The 19,935-nt window shown below is 42.2% G+C and overlaps 2 protein-coding genes across 4 annotated transcripts in view; both read left to right on the top strand.

The window, feature by feature from the left end:
• Positions 1-11,958, top strand: part of LOC133384324 (glutathione S-transferase A4-like) — a 40,650-nt gene extending 28,692 nt beyond the window's left edge. For all 3 annotated transcript variants that reach the window (XM_061626232.1, XM_061626233.1, XM_061626234.1), the window contains 4 exons: positions 4,304-4,436; positions 8,519-8,660; positions 10,840-10,971; positions 11,643-11,958. In XM_061626232.1, coding sequence (XP_061482216.1) covers positions 4,304-4,436; positions 8,519-8,660; positions 10,840-10,971; positions 11,643-11,768 — 533 coding nt within the window. In that variant the 3' untranslated portion in view covers positions 11,769-11,958. The remainder of the gene's footprint in view (positions 1-4,303; positions 4,437-8,518; positions 8,661-10,839; positions 10,972-11,642) is intronic.
• The window catches only part of LOC133383050 (glutathione S-transferase-like), a 176,762-nt gene that overhangs the window by 84,523 nt on the left and 72,304 nt on the right, over positions 1-19,935 (top strand). The gene's annotated exons all lie outside the window — the stretch shown is intronic.

Here is a 19,935-nt window from a genome sequence, read left to right as displayed (position 1 = left end):
GGAGAGAGTTTTATCCATCAGGCGGGGAGACTTGAGGGGGCCCCAATTACCGTAGTGACGGGCAAAGGAAGGTATGGCGCTGTGAGAAGGACATGCCAGGTAAGGGGAACGCGGTCCAGACATGTTGTGGCTGTGCCTTGTTCCGGTCCTTCCCACACCCGCAAGGTCGTTGGTAGTCCTATCAGCCAACTCTCAGATCTCCAGTTGCTGTTATTAAATGCCAGATTGGTATATAATAAAACCTCCCTCGTCCACGATTTGATTGTGGATGAGGCAGCCGATCTGGCATGTATAACCGAGACCTGGGTGGGTGAGCAGGGAGGAGTTGGTCTCTCTCAGCTCTGCCCACCGGGGTACTTGGTTCAGCATCATGGTAGATCTGAGGGTCGGGGAGGTGGGGTTGCTGTCGTCTATAAGAGTTCCATCTCACTCACCAAGCACCATGTTCATTCAGTTACTGGCCTGGAGTGTTTGCACCTTGTGTTGGGCCAGAGGGACAGGCTGGGAATCCTTTTGGTGTACTGCCCACCTTGCTGCCCAATGGCTTCCCTAACTGAGCTGGCAGAAGTGGTCTCGGATATATTGTTGAGGTCCCCCAGACTAATAGTACTGGGGGATTTCAACATTCCTGCCGAGACCACTTTGTCTGGCGCGGCTCAGGACTTCATGGCTTCCATGACAGCCATGCGGCTATCTCAATATGTTAGTGGTCCAACACATGTATCGGGGCACACTCTAGACCTTGTTTTTGCTACTGAGCATGGGGAAAGTGATCTGGATGTGGGGAGTTTTACAACACTCCCTTTGTCATGGACAGACCACTGCTTGCTGAAGTTTAGACTTTCAGTAACCTCTTCCCTCTGCAAGGGTGGGGGACCTATTAAAATGGTCCGCCCCTGGAGACTAATGGATCCTGAAGGTTTTCAAAGGGCTCTGGGGGATTTTCCGGCTGATAGGACTGGCGCTCCTGCTGAAGCCCTGGTCGCTCTGTGGAATACGGAGATGACCCGGGCTGTAAACACGATCGCTCCTGCACGCCCTCTCCTGTGTAGAGCTCATACAGCTCCATGGTATCCTCCGGAGCTGAGAGCGATGAAGCAAGATAGGAGGCGGCTTGAGCGGAAATGGAGACGAACTCCCGACGGATACAATTATGCGCTGGTTAGTGCTTCGACTAAGCTCTATGTAGGAGCAGTGAAGGCAGCTAAAAAACATCATTTTGCTGCCACTATTAAATCATCTCTTTGCCGCCCAGTGGAGCTCTTTCGAGTTGTCCGGGGGCTTCTCCATTCAAACCCTCCGGACACGGTGGAATCATCGGAGGCCCGCTATAATCAGTTTGCCGATCACTTCCAGAATAAGTTCTCATGTATCCGCCAGGACCTAGACTCTCAAGTTATAGCAGTAGATCCTAGTGAGATGTCCGGAGCACAGTCTTGTTCTGTTTTGTTGGATGAGCTTCAGTTGGTTCAACTCGAGGACGTGGACAAGGTGCTTGGACAGGTACGTGCAACCACTTCGGTACTGGATCCTTGCCCCTCCTGGCTGATAAAAACTAGCAGGAATGGAACAGGTAGCTGGGCCAAGGAAATGATAAATGCCTCTTTACGAGAGGGAGTGGTCCCGGGCTGTCTGAAAGAGGCAGTGGTGAGACCACTCCTGAAAAAGCCTTCCTTGGACCCAGACAATTTTAACAGCTACAGGCCAGTGGCGAATGTTCCATTCCTGGGCAAGGTCTTGGAACGGGTGGTTGCTGGCCAGCTCCAGGCGCTATTGGATGAAACTGATTATCTAGATCCATTTCAATCGGGTTTTAGGCCCGGTTTTGGCACTGAGACAGCCTTGGTCGCCCTGTACGATGACCTATGTCGAGAAAGAGACAGAGGGAGTGTAACTCTGTTGATTCTCCTTGATCTCTCAGCGGCTTTTGATACCATTGACCATGGTATCCTTCTGGAGAGGCTCGCGGAGTTGGGAGTTGGAGGTACTGCTTGGCAGTGGTTCCGCTCCTACTTGGCGGGTCGTCTCCAGAAGGTAGTACTTGGGGAACATTGCTCGACACCGCGGGCTCTCCAATATGGGGTCCCGCAGGGGTCAGTTTTGTCCCCCCTGCTTTTTAATATCTACATGAAGCCGTTGGGAGAGGTCATCAGGAGTTTTGGAGTGCGTTGTCATCAGTATGCTGATGACACGCAGCTCTACTTCTCCTTTTCATCTTCTTCAGGTGAGGCTGTCGATTTGCTGAACCGTTGCCTGGCCGCGACAATGGACTGGATGAGAGTTAACAAACTGAAGCTCAATCCAGGCAAGACTGAGATGTTGTTGGTGGATGGGTTCTCTGATCGGATGGTGGATATATACCCTGTCCTGGACGGGGTTACACTCTCCCTAAAGGACCGGGTTCGTAGTCTGGGAGTCTTTTTAGACTCTTCCCTCTCACTTGAGGCTCAAGTAGCCTCGGTGGTTAGGAATGCGTTTTACCAACTTCGGTTGGTAGCCCAGCTACGTCCCTATTGGAGTAAAGAGGACTTTACATCAGTGGTACATGCTCTGGTAACCTCACATTTGGATTACTATAATGCGCTTTACGTAGGGCTACCTTTGAAGACAGTTTGGAAGCTACAACTAGTGCAAAATGCGGCGGCCAGATTGCTGACAAGGACCAAGCGGTCCGAGCATATAACACCTGTTCTGGCCAGCTTGCACTGGTTGCCAATATGTTTCCGGGCTAGATTCAAAGTGTTGGTATTAACCTATAAAGCCTTATACGGTGCGGGACCATGATACCTTGCGGAACGCCTCTTCCGATATGAATCGGCCCATGCACTACGTTCTGCTACGAAGGCCCTCCTCCGGGTTCCAACTCACAGGGAGGCCCAGAGGGTGATGACAAGATCTAGGGCCTTCTCAGTGGTGGCCCCCGAACTATGGAACAGTCTCCCCGAGGAAGTACGCCTGGCGCCGACTCTGCTCTCCTTCCGGCGCCAGGTCAAAACCTTCCTATTCTCTGAAGCATTTTAAGTTACACTGATTTACTTTTTAAAATGTTTATTGTATTGGATTGATGATTGTATTTTAGTATTATTTTGTTATTCATTGTATTTTTATGCTATTTTATGTTCACCGCCCAGAGAGCTATTGCTAGTCGGGCGGTATATAAATTTAATATAATAATAATAATAATAATAATAATAATAATAATAATAATAATAATAACAATAATAATAATAATAATAATTATTATTATTATTATTATTATTATTTCAGGTGAGAACTGAGTGTTAGGTGATTGTTTTACTTGGGGGAGACTCAGGCCATTGGTCCATCTAGCTCAGTATTGTCAACACTGACTGGCAGTGACTCTCCAGGAGTTTAGACAAGGTGACATCCTGGAGTTGCTGGGGACTGAACCTGGGACCTTCTGCATGCCAAGAAGCTCTTCCTTCTTTTTTTGTTTTTTGTTTGTCCTCTTCTACAAGTTCAGAGAAACCTGGTACAATTGCTGAAAGCTTTGGGTAGTTTGCAGGCTTGCAGAAAGGTGAAGCCATGCCAATTTCACTGATGCTTCTTTTAATAAGCAAAAACATTGCTGCTGCTCCAGTATTAACGCTTACACATGACTTTGAAAGAAAAAAAACATCAGAGTAGGAGCACCACCAGAAGCAATGGTGGTGGGACTGGAGAAATTTGCCTTTCCGTTTGCACAGGGACAGACTACCAGTTATATGGAGCCTAGATAATGCATAATTGCACAGGTTGTGCTGGTATGGTGTAACCCCCAAAATTACATTGCCCTTTGTGTAAGTCAACACACTATCTGCATGGAGGAGTGAGAGAGAAGGTCACTGCCTTTCCCTTCTCCTGGCCTTCTTTCCCCACCAGTGAGTGGGGGGGGAATTGGCTGTTACTATGCACCTCTCCCCCAATGCCCCACATGTGACTGCCTCACCTAGTGAAGAAAGCTGGTTACAGGGATGATTGGGGGATGAACAACACTCAAATACATTGAGTTTGTTTCTCCAATTGGATGTGGTGCTACAAACATTATCAGTCTCTTAGGTATGCGGGTAGAGGTTTAGCCCATGGTGCATATATATGTATGCTCTCTTTCGGACCAGAGTTTGGAAAAGTTACTTTTTTGAACTACAGCTCCCATCAGCCCAATCCAGTGGCCAGGCTGGCTGGGGCTGATGGGAGTTGTAGTTTTGTAGTTGTAGTTCTGCTCTTTCCCAATGTAGGGAGGTCACCAGGCAATGTGATACAGGAACTTGAGAGGGCTGACATGATTATTCTCTTTCAACAGATGGATTTCTGCTCTTTCATCAAGTCCCTATGGTTGAAATTGATGGAATGAGGCTAGTGCAAACTCGAGCCATCCTCAACTATATCGCTGCAAAACACGACCTCTATGGGAAGAATCTAAAGGAGAGAGCACTGTATTGCATTTATTAACTATATTATATTAATATGCAAGATATTTCTGTCCAATTGCATTTTTAGTACACCAAAGCAGTAGACTTTGAGATATAAACAAAGGCAGAATACTGGATTAAACCAGATTAAGAAATCAGAGCTCCAGGTAGGAATTGTGTAGCTATTCAGCTTTGGGCAGGATGGGTAAATATCTGTACACTTGAAGGAAGTTTAATGAAATATGTAAATGAAGAACCCTAAAAAGAGACTTCATTCTGTACCATGTTTCGTTGGAATTTAGCATGTATTGATTATTTAGATTTAAATCACAGATTTCCCAAGCAACTAATAACAACAATCACATTAAAATATATGATGATATAAAATGGAGGCACAGGTAACAGGGCCAGCCAATATTTATTTATTTATTTATTTATTTATTGTATTTTTATACCGCCCCATAGCCAAAGCTCTCTGGGCGGTTTACAGTAACTAAAAACATTAAAAACAAATATACAAATTTAAAACACATCTTTTAAAAACAATTTAAAACACAATTTAAAAAATTTAAAACAATAAAAGTAGTATTCTATTAAAAACAAGCAGCAAGAACTCAAATTTAATCAAAGGCCAAAGGCCTGTCTATTTTCCTGTCTGAAGAAAGTAATCAAAGCGGAGACTAAGTGGGCCTCTCTTAAACTTGAGTTCCAGAGCCTGAGTGTGGTCATGGCCACCAAGAATGCCCTTTCTCAAAATATTGGCTTCTTAGCGTTTTGGCTAATAAACACAGGATGGGCAACATGAGGTGGGGAGGAGAGAGCGACAGATGAAGGCAGGGAGTGGCGTACTGCAGCAAGACCCTAGAACAGTGGTTCTCAATCTTTTTTGGTTCGCGGCACACTGTAAAACATATAAAAAATTTCTGGCACACTTCGTGTACAAAATTAAAATATATTAATATATTTTAAACTGTGAATAAAAATAACTTAATAATAATATACTTTCATAATATTTGCGGCACACCTAGCCACCTCTTGCGGCGCACCAGTGTGTTGCGGCGCACCGTTTGAGAATCACTGCCCTAGAAGAAGGGATACCATTTGAGCTAAGTTTCAGGCAGCAAAAGCTCTTGGGCAAGCACTAAAGAAGCATGTGTATGCAGACAGGGTTCCACAGATAACAAGAGATTAGGGATGGAGGGAAGGGGAGGAATGAATTCACACAAGTGTCAGTTATGACATACATAGCTTCTTGTTGACTGGCAACTTGGCTTTTTGTATGAAGGTGTTACCCTGGGGTGACTCACCTGGGTGGTGATTGCTGTCAGCAGCGCTTCATCAGATGGTTATTTTTATTATAGTCTTACATTTATATCCCACCTTTATTCCATCATGGAATCAAAGGTGGCATGCTGGTGATTTCCAGGTGGTGGTAATCCATCCAGGCACTGGCCAGACCCAGGCCTGCTTAGCTTTAGCAAAGTATTGACCTCATGTGTCATCAGTTCATACCCTTAGGATCTTCAGACCAGAGCTTGGAAACGTTACTTTTTTGAACTACAATTCCCATTAGCCCAATCCAGTGGCCATGCTGGCTGGGGCTGATGGGAGTTGTAGTTCAACATGTAACTTTGCCAAGCTCTGCTTCAGACCATACCTTAAAATGTTCAGATTTTCGAAGTTATACCTTCAATTTGTGTTAAATCCCCTTACTCTGGTTAGTCTGGAAGAGCAAGCCCTTAACTTAAAGTTGCCTCCAAGCAATGTATGGGGGTGGTTATGTTGGTCTTAAAAGCTCTTCCTGCACAAAATCCATTAGAGCGAAATCCAGCCTAGCCTCAATTTTAAAATAACTTTCTAGCTCTTACCTCTTACATCTTACAGATGAAAAGTGTGGGTAAAATGCTTGATAACACTTCAGAAATCAAAGTGGAGTAGGAGGGGGTTGGGGAGGCAGAGTAAATGGCACATTTTTGTAAGTAAGTGATACCCAGTGCTTATTGACAGTAAAGGTGTTCCTATATGGAAGATCTGTGTTAGTGGTAGAAGTGGTGATTCAAAATTCAATCCAATTAATGTTTACTTGGAAGAAAGTATGTGATCAATGCGGCTTATTCCCAGGTAAGTGTACATAGGATTGCAGTCTCAGTGCACCTCATAACTTGCCAGCCACACACTTACTGTGTAGATCTCTGTGTTGATCCTTGCTAGTTCAGGTGGTGGCCTTGAAACTAGCAGGATCAGCATGGATCCAAGTATGTGTTGTACAAATCCTGAGCACCACTTGGTGCTCCCCTGGAGCTAAAACACAGAGGAGCTAAACCTAAGCCATCCTCAGTTATTAGGGTAGTTGTGTTATTAGTGTCAAAACACTTGAAGATCTATGTATTAGGATCTATGGGTGGTATTCAATGCTAGTCCTGCTTACAGCAGACCCACTGAAGTTAATAGACATGACTAACTTAGGTTCATTGATTTCAATGGGTCAATGCTAAGTTAGACTCAACTGAATACAACCCTATATTGATGCTTATTTGGAATAGTCAAATGTGCATCGGTCTCCATTTGGGAATCCCAAACCCCAATGAAGAATTACCAGAACACACCTCCTGTACTGCATTGGCCCTCTTCTTTGTTTCATACTATTAATACTGAAGGTATTGTATGAGGAGTATTTTTTTCTTATCTGCACATTTGTTCATTAATTATTTTACATATTTAACATTTTTAAAATATCATGCAAGCATCACCAAGTAGTATCCAACACCAAAATATTATGAAATTCAAATACAATCGGTATTGCAAATAAAGTAAGTCGTAACAACAAGTATCAGAAACCAACAAGGCCAAGGTAAATAAAAATATCTTCAACATGTGCCCAAACTATCAAAGCTTTGGCACACATCTTATTTGTGGGAGGAGGCCATTCAAGCATATGGTTGCCAACACAGAAAAGGCCCTCTTCAAGGTTGTTGCCAGATGGACATCTGCAGATTGTAGCACAGCCACACGGGCCTCTGAAGATTACTTCAGTGACTGGGCAGGTCTATACGGAAGGAGGCAATCTCTCAGGTAAACTGCTCTGAGTTGTCTAGTAAATTAATGCTACAACCTTGAACCTGTCCCAGTAGAAAATTGGCAGCAAAGTTCACCATTCTCAGGTTCAACAGAATGGAATGTGTAAGGAGCTCCAACGTTGGCCCCATGGGAAACAATGGCACCCAAAGAGAAAGAGGAAAAGAAAATTAGTATTTCCAGTATATCTAATAGTAGTAATTTCCATTTACCACTGCAGCTACAGTCAATCACAACTATAACATAAGAAAATGTTCTAATGGTGCATAGAGAATGATTTACATAGTTGTAGCTGTTGTAGAAGCACCCACATTACAAATGAAAGAAGTTGCAACTATATGCCAGTGAACTTTGATTAGGCATTAAAAGGGGCTTTTTCTTTAAGTGCTTAAATCTAAGAACATGACTACATACATGAAAACTATCCTTAGGACATGCAGCGAGTTTCATAGGTATAAAGGAAACAAAATTGTCTTAAGAACTGCAATATAAATGCAGTAACTACAGAGAAGAAAAAACAATTAGCATTGTATATGTGCCTAAGATATTCCATAATGTATAGGTGATATCTTTAAGTAGGATGGGAAAGAAATTCAATTCAGTTGCATTTAGAGGAGAATTTATCAAATTTTTACTTTCCGAAACCCAGCCGTCCAAATTTTGCAATGCAGTTCGCCAACCAAACAATGTTTACAAAAGTGTATATATTAGGAGAAAATGTATATAAAAATGAATCTATCAATGAAAATAACATACAAAAATGTATTATATTAGGAGAAACAGCTTGCATAAATGTGTACATTAGCCAAAACTGCAGTCAAAACTGTATTTATCAGGAGAAATTCACACTAAAATGCTGAAGAATTTACATAGGATTTTTTTAAATTGCAGATTGCTGATGAAATGTGGAGAATTGAATTTAAGATTGGAAAAATGAGAAACTGAGAGACCAAAACTTACATCCTCATCTTTAAGTGATCATATTCAGATTAAGTAGTTTATCTCTCTCCCCCTCTCTTTCTCAATTCCAGAATTGATATGTATGTGGAAGGAACAACAGATCTGATGGGAACGATCAGGGTTCACCACAAATCACCTCCTAAAGAAAAGGAGAATAATCTTAGTTTAATAATTGAACGAGCCACAAAAAGATACTTCCCAGTTTATGAGAAGGTACTATATGCAACATGCTGGCACAATGTTCAACTATCTCACATTTTGTTGAAAAGGAAAGGCCATATGCTGTGATGCTTCTGGCACTGGACTGAGCATTTGCCCCCAGGGAAGTGATGAGCAAGTAGTCTTTAACAACTGATTATTATAATTAATTAGGACCAAAACTGTTTCTCTGTGGGGAAGGATGGATGGATGGATTTGGCTTAATAGAGGACTGACAACATGTTTTGAAAGGATGCATGTAGAGTGTAGCATGTGCTGAAGTGGTTGTATGACTTACAGTGCTTTTAGAGATATACTACAACACACACACAAACACACATCGACTTGGCAGAGGTCAAATGACTCCTCCCCTTCCAGAATAGCCTCCATGGTGACTGTTTCACATAGTCATGATGACATAAATTAATCACACAATAGTATGAAAGAACTGGTACCTGAATTTGCTAATTTTCTACTTCTTTCCTCTCTTTTTTTTGCATCAAGTCTCTTTGATTGTAAGCCATTATTTTAAACTACAACCTTGAGCAGTTGGCAGAAAGAGGGAATGTAAATATAATAAATAAATGTATTTACAGCAGGGTCCCGCTCATACGGCAGGTTCTGTTCTGGACCGCCGCCTCAAAGCGAAATCTGCCGTAAAGCAGAATGCATTGACTAACATTGTCTAAAATGGTACCCGATGCCCGAAAAATGCTGTAAAAGTGGAACAAGCGCAGTAGGAGCAGGGCCTTTCTGCAATTGACAACCGCTGTATCGGTGGAACGCTGCAAAGCGGAGCACCGCAAAGTAGGGCCCTACTGTATTTCATTTATATACCACCCATTCATTATGAAAATCATAATAAACATGAAATCTAAAACCAGCTTAAGTACAATAAATAAATGAAACAATTTTAAAACCAGCAAGTGGGAAACTTGATGCAATGTAATAATGCACCACATATATGGACCCATTATAATTAAAACTAGCAGTGTGTGGTGTCATGGCTAGATGCTGGACTAGGACCAGGTTCAAATCTCCACTCAGCCACGATGCTCACCTTGGGCCAGTCATTGTCTCTCAGCCTAACCTACTTCACAGGGCTGTTGTGAGGATAGAATGTGGAGGAGCAGAACCATGTACACTACCATGCAGTTCTTGGACAAAAGGGGGGATATAAATAGGGTTACCAGGTGTCCAATTTTTGGCCAGATACTCTGGCTTTTCGGGGTCCTCTCTGGGTCTCCAGGTGAGTCACCTTAATCTCTGGACTCTCAGCTTTAATTAAAAAAAATAAGTTTCTAGGTGGTCTGGTTCATGAGATATACACCAGAACATCAGCCACACCCCTGCAACTGTTAAATCTGTTTAACAGATCTGTTATAGCAGCTTGTAGCTTTAACCCTGCCCTTTCAGGATTGTAGCCAATAAATGAAGCCAGAGTTCTGGTTTGTTGACCTCCAGGCAGTGCCTAGACCTTGTTGCAATGTCAGGAAATGGTGGTGTTTTTCCTGTTTATCTGAAAAAATCATAAATTGAGTAAGTATATAGCTTTCAGGGTTTTTTTCTCTTGTGTGCCAGAGTAAAACCCTGGGTTATTGAAGAGGGCAGTTATAGGCTGAGCTGCCGTAAGGCATGGGTCTTAGGGCATTGTGCCAAAGACTTCACGGAAATAGTGGGTCATCTCTGGGAAGGATGAGAATTTTGATTCAGTTTGCATTTCAAGCAGAGCTTATCAAATTCACAATTTCTGAACCAATATGAGAACCGAAACACAGCCATCCTTCAAAATCTGCATTTATTAGAATTTTGGGATGCAGTTTGCCAACTAAACAACATTTACAAAAATGCATATATTAGGGGGAAATGTGCATCAAAATGAATACATGAGTGAAAATAGCATGCAAAAAGGCATGAAATTATGAGATATGGCTTGTAAAAATGTGTACCTTTGCCAACACTGCCTACAAAAATGTGTTTATTTGGAGAAATTCACACTAAATGGTGGAGAATTTTCATGAAGAATTTTTTAAAAAATTCGCAGATCGCTGTAGAAATGCAGAGAACTGAATTTAACATTGGAAAAATGAGAAGCTGAGAGAACTGAAACTGACAGATCTTTCCATCCCTAGTAGGTGCCCTACCTCACTTTATACTGTCATGTACTTTCATATAATGAACTTTTATTCCATAGGTTTTAAAAGACAACGGGCAACATTTTCTTCTTGGCAGCCAGTTGACCTGGGCTGATGTCCAACTGACTGAGACCATATTAATGGCAGAAGAGAAAGAGCCCACTATTCTCTCACAGTTTCCTTTGCTGCAGGTAAAAGAATTAGCTGACAATGACTGACAATAACAATGGCTGTTTTTACTCAATAATAGTAGAGATGAATAGATGTTTGACCGACTGTGTCCTCAACACTTTCCAAATACAGGTTTAGTCACTTAGAAGCTGATACCTCTGAGAACAAGGAAGTATGTTAAGCAACCCAACACCATTCTACTGAAAGCTAGAGTTTCCAGCTTAGATTACGCTGAAAGCCCCTGCAGCAAACTATTCTGAACCTTTAGCTCTCACTTTTAAAACCACTGCCATGCAAGCTGATGTTATTGCCTTTTTAAAAATTAAAATCAGCATTGGAAAAGGGGCCTCTGACTGCTCAAAGTTGCTCTGCCCCCATATTGTCTCTTGTATTCCAGGGAGAGAAATAATTTATCTCAGTGGCCCAGTTGAATTCCTCCAAATATCTATGAAAAGTATTTACATATTCTTGCCTAAGACATTTTGCTGCCTGAGGCAAAGCAGCAAATTGTGCCCCCCGCCCAAAAGAATTCAAGATGCAGAGTATCCAAGGCCAGTCAAGTTATTTTGGCAGCTGAGGCAAAAAATCCCATCAGCGTCTCTCCCTTTCTCTGGCAGTAAATGTACAATGATTTTTAGATTATAGACCTAACTTCCTTAATGTGAACACTTTGCAACATTTGCCATTTTAGGCTTTTAAAGCAAGAATTTGTGATGTTCCTACAATTAAGAAGTTCTTGCAGCCTGGCAGCCAAAGGAAGCCTCCACCTGATGAAAAATTTGTAGCAACAGCAAACAGAGTTTTCAACAGGAAATGAAAACTGAGCTTATGTTGTGCAGCATTAAATCCAGTCTGGGAAGCACCTGTCTTTATCAGTGTTTGTATAAATCCTTCCTAGCAACATTTATAGACTACTTTTATATAATCATCCAACTGGCCGCAGGCTAACTAATAAAGTTTTCAGATTAATGCTAATTCACTTTTTAAAAAAAACAGGTTGCATGAGGTGGGGAGGAATTCCATATCTACACAGGGGGAATATATTAAGATATTTAGCATTTGACAATAAAACAATTAATACAAAAATAACAAAGGATTGAGAGATTTTTTCCTAGTTTAAATATGAACACACTAAGGCCAGGTTCATGGTGCCATGGATTAAGGATGGGGGATAAATTTGTTTAAGTTCATATTTAAAGGCAAATGTATCTAATTTGCACTTACTGAAACACAGCCAGCCTTTGAAATTTGCACTTCTAAAAACTCTGCAATGCAGTTCTCCAGCCAAGTAACATGTACCAAAAATATATACAAAGTATAGAAAAACACAGAGAAAAAGTGTGCATGGAAATGCATATAGAGTAAAAATAATATTGCAACCATCCAGTATATTAGGTAAAATTACTTTTCAAAATTTTGCATTTTAGGCAAAATTGCACATAAAAATGTGTACATTAGAAGAAATTAGCACTAAAATGCTGATGAATGTTCATGAGCACTTTTTTAAAAAAATTGCAAACTGATATGGAAATGTGGAAAACTGAATGAAAGACTAGAAAAATTAGGACTTGACCGATTTGCCCATCCCTCCCATGGATGTAATGCCACCCCTGAAGTGGAGTCGGTTATACACAGGGACATATTTAAGGAGGAGCTTGCATGCACACTCCACCCTGTCCCCACTTGTAGCATGCATGTATTCACCCAAACACCTGCATAGGATGATAGTGGAAACATTAAGATGATTGTTCCTTCACCTCAAGGTCCTATCAAGTCTCTCCACTGTATGAAAACAAATGAAGAAGCTAAAATGTTTTTTTCTGCCATTTGCCAAAACAAAGGCCTACACCACATAAGAATATAAGAAGGGCCTGCTGGATCAGGCCAATGGCCCATCAAGTCCAGCATCCTGTTCTCACAGTGGCCAGCTACCCATGGGAAGCCCGCAAGCAGGACTGGAGTGCAGAGCACTCTCCCCTCCTGCAGTTTCCAGCAACTGGTGTAAAGAAGCATGCTGCCTCTGACTATGGAGGCAGAGCATAGCCATTATGGCTAGTAGCAATTGGTAGCCTTATCCGCCATGAATCTGTCTAATCTTTTTTTAAAGCCATCCAATTCCATAGTTTAACTATGTGCTGTGTGAATAAATGCTTTCTTTTGTCTGTCCTGAATCTTTCAACATTCAGCTTCATTGGATGTTCATGAGTTCTAGTGTTACAGGAAAGGGAGAAGAACTTTTCTCTGTCCACTTGCTCCATGCCATGCATACTTTTATACACTTCTATCATGTCACCTCTCACTCACCTTTTCTCTAAACTAAAAAGCCCCCAATGCTGCAACTTTTCCTCATACGGGAGTCAATCCATTCCCTTGATCATTCAAGCATTCAGTGAACATTTGTTGGTTGAGGTGTAGAGAAACTAATCCTCCCCAGTGTTACTTCCCAGTACTTGTACTTCCCAATATTGTACATTATACAGATAAAATACTTTTTAATGTGGGGAAATGGGTCTTAGTTATGCTGCAGAACTATGACTTGCGATTGGAAGAACGTTGGCTTTGCTTTTAGTTGCATTAAGACAAGGGTGAGGAAACTGGGGCCCTTCACATGCTGTTGGAATAAGCCTTCCTTCCAGTGGTATGCTGGTAAATGTTTAACAACCGGCTCTCCAAAAAAATATATGCATATATATATGTAGATAAGTAGGGCATTTCCACAGGGGTGTCAGTGTCAGTTTGTAGCAGCAGAAGTCTTGTGGCAACTTAAAGACCAACACATTTATGATGGCATAAGCCAAAGGTAGCCAACATGGTGCCTTCCAGTTGTTGTTGGACTGTTGTTGGACTCTTATCAGCTCCATCCAGCATGGCCAATGATCAGGGATGATTGTTGTAGCCCAGCAACATCTGGAGGGCACAATGTTGGCTACCCTGATCTACTTGGCTTTCACTGAGCTATGGCCCACCTCCTAAAAGCAGCAGTGAGGAACCTGTGGCCCTAAAGATACCGGACTCCAGCTCTCATCAGCTGCAACCAGCATGGCCAATGGTCAGGGATGGTGGAAGTCGCTGTCCAATAATATCTGGAGGGTGCCATGTTGGCTATCCCTGGCATAGGCTTTCATGGACTAGGCACCTTCTTATCTTCCAGTATGGTAAATGCTATCATATGCCAACACCCTTCTGTGTTCTACCTAGGACGAACAAGCTGGCCACTACACAAACTAATAAATGGGTACATACGTGGCATCAGAAATACAATATTCAAAGACCAGTGGGTGAACATTTCAACCTCAGTGGTAGCTGGTGCACATTGGAACTGGTAGGGCAGAAGGCAAGGGAGACCAACAGTGGGTGGAGCCAGAGTCAATGATGGGTGGAGCTAGAGCCAATGACAGGCAGAGCCAACTCATTCACCTTTCCTGCTTAGTTCAACAAGGGCAAAAATGAGATTAAGGAGGAGGAAGCTAACAGGCAGGACCACCCCTTGGGCTAGTTTAGTAAGTAAGAGGACAAGCAGCTGGGGACTGGCTGAGGACAGACTGAAGATGGTGGGGCAGTCCCCAATTCACTCAAATAGACCAGCCTCCACTGTTCAACCTCGCATGACCCTCTGCCACTAACCTTAAGGTGGCCATTCTTAAACAACGAGACTTCAGTGGAAGACTACAATATGAAACCAGTGAATTGCAATTTATGGAGGGAATGAATGCTATCACTTGTGGTTTGAATCGGAATAGTGATTTCTTATCACAGTACTGTGAGTTAATTAACTTACCGATGCTAGGATGTTTGTGTTATCAATATCACCTACACTGTGTCTGGTTGCTTCCAGACCTGTTTATTGAGCCTTTATCCTGGTCTGCTTGCACAAAGTTTCTGACAAAGTTACAAAATTTATTAGCGGAAAAGTCCCATATTAGTTGGACATACTTCTGAATATGCATGCATACTTCTGAATAGGTAGGTATAACTGTTTCAAGTTCAGAAGAATTTATTTATTTATTTATTTATTTCATTTATAGACCGCCCATAGCGAGTGGCTCTCTGGGCGGTGTACAAAAAGGTTAAAATACAAAATATCAACAATAAAATCAGACAACAAACAATAAACACAAGCAGCAACTAAAGAAAAAAAATTGAGTAGCATGCGTACAACCTTTTTTTTTTAATTTAACAAAATTTGTATACCATTTGAATGTAAAGACCTCTAAGCTGTTTACAAAAAACATTAAAATGATCAATAAAACAGTTAAAACCAAGTAATTAAAACAGCTACTAACTGAAAAAAATTAAACAGATCAACATCTATGTGTCTGGAAGTTTCAAGCAGGCACCGAAAGAAATACAGCGAAGATGCCTGCCTGATGTCAATAGGCAGGGAGTTCCAAAGAGCAGATTAGAAGTCAGATTTGTCTTTCTTAGATGAGAAGTCAGTTTTCTCTCTCCAGAGACTTGTTTCCAGAGTCCAAAGTTATCTTATGAAAAAGGTACCTGTAAAAGATCCTAGGTCTTACTCTTCCTGTGTGCAAAAACTAATGAGCCTCTTGCTTCATTGCAAACAAATCACACCTTAATTTGCATTGAGGGAATTGTGATCATGTTTACTCAGCAGTAGATCTTACTTCCAAAGAAATCTAAAGGCTTCCACTTTCAGCCATATCTCAGCTTATTTTTCTGTCTTTTTAGCTGACAGGTAATAAAAGGATCTGTGGAGATCCAGACTAATGATGGCAATTAAAAACACAGAAAAAGCAGCCATCCATAAGTCTTGTTCTAAGCCTTATGAAAGGTTGTGGAAGGATTGTCTAATAGACAAGGGTTATTGTAAGACAGTAAAGTGTAGCCACAGAGTATACTGTGCTGGGCTGCAGAAACTGGGATTCAGAAACCTACCTAGTGCAGTGTTTCTCAACTGGTGTGCCTCCAGATGTTGTTAGACCACAACTCCCATCAGCCTCAGCCAGCATTGCTAATGGTCAGGAAAGATGGTAATTGTGGTCCAACAACATCTGGAGGCACACCAGTTGAGAAACACTGACCTAGTGGAATGAAAAATCTCTCAAACAACCTGGCTAACCTGTTACAAAAACAAGGAAGCTGTGTCATGTATTCTGTCCCGCAATCCTTAGAGAAAATTCCAAGTGAGATACATTTAATTTTTTTAAAAGCACAAAATGCTCACTCACATGCTTGATGGCACTTTCCCACTCCACCAGCTTAAATGTTTATAGGAAGAAAAACAATGCCTAGTTAAACCATAATGGTAGAGGTAATCCCGGATACTGTGCAGGTCCTAAAACCAGGTTCCAGAGCTAAACTGACTCTTGCCTACACCCACCCAAACTAATTTGTCTTCCACGCCAGAAAGCTTAATCCAAGTCCCCTATCACGTCAGCAAGCCAAACCCCCTCAGTGCCCTGGGAAGTCTGAGTGGCTGGCAGATAAACAATGCGGAGAGGCTAGCGAGAGAGACCCTGAGAGCGTGAGGTTTCCCCTCCTTTTCCTCCTCCTCTCGCACCAGGAGACTCTAGTCAGTGTATATATATAAAAAAGAGAAAATCCCAGCTTACTATGAGAGCGGGAGGAGGTGAGGTCTAGAGGGCGGGCCAAGAGCCTTTCTCTTCTCCCAGGGCTGGTTCCTTGCTTTTATTTATTTATTTATTTATTGTACTTATATACCGCATGATAGCTGAAGCCCTCTGAGCGGTTTATAGTAACTAAAAACATTAAAACAAATATACAATTTAAAAACACATGCTAAAATGCCTGGGAGAAGAGGAAAGTCTTGACCTGGCACTGAAAAGATAACAGTGTTGGCACCAGACACACCTCGTCAAAAGGTTCATTCCATAATTTGGGGGCCACCACTGAGAAGGCCCTCAACTTTGTTGCCATCGTCCCAGCTTTCCTTGGAGTAGGCATCCGGAGGAGGGCCTTTGATCTTGAATGTAGTGTATGGGTGGGCTCATATCAGGAGAGGCGTTCCATCAGGTATTGTGGTCCCAAGCCGTGTAAGGCTTTATACATCAAAACTAGCAGCTTGAATCGAGCTTGGAAACATACAGGCAGCCAATACAAGCGGGCCAGAATCGGTTTTATATGTTCGGACCATGTGGTCCCTGTGACCAATCTGGCCACTGCATTTTGCACAAGCTGCAGGTTCCGAACCATCTTCAAAGGCAGCCCCACGTAGAGTGCATTGCAGTAATCTAACTTGGAGGTTACCAGAGCATGGACAACTGAAGCCAGGTTATCCATGTCCAGATAGGGACGTAGTTGGGCCACCAACTGAAGTTGGTAGAGGGCACTCCGTGCCACCAAGGCTACCTGAGCCTCAAGTGACAGAGATGGTTCTAGGAGAACCTCCAAGCTACAAACCTGCTCTTCACAGGGGGAGTGCAACCCCATCCAAAACAGGTTGGACATCCACCATCTGGTCAGAAGAGCCAACCACTAGCAGCATCTCAGTCTTGTCTGGATTGAGCCTCAGTTTATTAGCCCTCATCCAGTCCATTGTCACAGCCAGGCACTGGTTCAGCACATTGACAGCCTCACCTGAAGATGAAAAAGAGAAATAGAGCTGCGTGTCATCAGCATACTGATGGCAACGGACTCCAAAGCTAATGCTAATTCACTTTTTAAAAAAAACAGGTTGCATGAGGTGGGGAGGAATTCCATATCTACACAGGGGGAATATATTAAGATATTTAGCATTTGACAATAAAACAATTAATACAAAAATAACAAAGGATTGAGAGATTTTTTCCTAGTTTAAATATGAACACACTAAGGCCAGGTTCATGGTTCATGGTGCCATGGATTAAGGATGGGGGATAAATTTGTTTAAGTTCATATTTAAAGGCAAATGTATCTAATTTGCACTTACTGAAACACAGCCAGCCTTTGAAATTTGCACTTCTAAAAACTCTGCAATGCAGTTCTCCAGCCAAGTAACATGTACCAAAAATATATACAAAGTATAGAAAAACACAGAGAAAAAGTGTGCATGGAAATGCATATAGAGTAAAAATAATATTGCAACCATCCAGTATATTAGGTAAAATTACTTTTCAAAATTTTGCATTTTAGGCAAAATTGCACATAAAAATGTGTACATTAGAAGAAATTAGCACTAAAATGCTGATGAATGTTCATGAGCACTTTTTTAAAAAAATTGCAAACTGATATGGAAATGTGGAAAACTGAATGAAAGACTAGAAAAATTAGGACTTGACCGATTTGCCCATCCCTCCCATGGATGTAATGCCACCCCTGAAGTGGAGTCGGTTATACACAGGGACATATTTAAGGAGGAGCTTGCATGCACACTCCACCCTGTCCCCACTTGTAGCATGCATGTATTCACCCAAACACCTGCATAGGATGATAGTGGAAACATTAAGATGATTGTTCCTTCACCTCAAGGTCCTATCAAGTCTCTCCACTGTATGAAAACAAATGAAGAAGCTAAAATGTTTTTTTCTGCCATTTGCCAAAACAAAGGCCTACACCACATAAGAATATAAGAAGGGCCTGCTGGATCAGGCCAATGGCCCATCAAGTCCAGCATCCTGTTCTCACAGTGGCCAGCTACCCATGGGAAGCCCGCAAGCAGGACTGGAGTGCAGAGCACTCTCCCCTCCTGCAGTTTCCAGCAACTGGTGTAAAGAAGCATGCTGCCTCTGACTATGGAGGCAGAGCATAGCCATTATGGCTAGTAGCAATTGGTAGCCTTATCCGCCATGAATCTGTCTAATCTTTTTTTAAAGCCATCCAATTCCATAGTTTAACTATGTGCTGTGTGAATAAATGCTTTCTTTTGTCTGTCCTGAATCTTTCAACATTCAGCTTCATTGGATGTTCATGAGTTCTAGTGTTACAGGAAAGGGAGAAGAACTTTTCTCTGTCCACTTGCTCCATGCCATGCATACTTTTATACACTTCTATCATGTCACCTCTCACTCACCTTTTCTCTAAACTAAAAAGCCCCCAATGCTGCAACTTTTCCTCATACGGGAGTCAATCCATTCCCTTGATCATTCAAGCATTCAGTGAACATTTGTTGGTTGAGGTGTAGAGAAACTAATCCTCCCCAGTGTTACTTCCCAGTACTTGTACTTCCCAATATTGTACATTATACAGATAAAATACTTTTTAATGTGGGGAAATGGGTCTTAGTTATGCTGCAGAACTATGACTTGCGATTGGAAGAACGTTGGCTTTGCTTTTAGTTGCATTAAGACAAGGGTGAGGAAACTGGGGCCCTTCACATGCTGTTGGAATAAGCCTTCCTTCCAGTGGTATGCTGGTAAATGTTTAACAACCGGCTCTCCAAAAAAATATATGCATATATATATGTAGATAAGTAGGGCATTTCCACAGGGGTGTCAGTGTCAGTTTGTAGCAGCAGAAGTCTTGTGGCAACTTAAAGACCAACACATTTATGATGGCATAAGCCAAAGGTAGCCAACATGGTGCCTTCCAGTTGTTGTTGGACTGTTGTTGGACTCTTATCAGCTCCATCCAGCATGGCCAATGATCAGGGATGATTGTTGTAGCCCAGCAACATCTGGAGGGCACAATGTTGGCTACCCTGATCTACTTGGCTTTCACTGAGCTATGGCCCACCTCCTAAAAGCAGCAGTGAGGAACCTGTGGCCCTAAAGATACCGGACTCCAGCTCTCATCAGCTGCAACCAGCATGGCCAATGGTCAGGGATGGTGGAAGTCGCTGTCCAATAATATCTGGAGGGTGCCATGTTGGCTATCCCTGGCATAGGCTTTCATGGACTAGGCACCTTCTTATCTTCCAGTATGGTAAATGCTATCATATGCCAACACCCTTCTGTGTTCTACCTAGGACGAACAAGCTGGCCACTACACAAACTAATAAATGGGTACATACGTGGCATCAGAAATACAATATTCAAAGACCAGTGGGTGAACATTTCAACCTCAGTGGTAGCTGGTGCACATTGGAA

Source organism: Rhineura floridana, chromosome 4 (genome assembly GCF_030035675.1).
Source record: "Rhineura floridana isolate rRhiFlo1 chromosome 4, rRhiFlo1.hap2, whole genome shotgun sequence".
Classification (NCBI taxonomy): Eukaryota; Metazoa; Chordata; class Lepidosauria; order Squamata; family Rhineuridae; genus Rhineura; species Rhineura floridana.
Note: the sequence above shows the minus strand (reverse complement) of the source record. Positions and strands in the feature narration are given on the sequence as shown.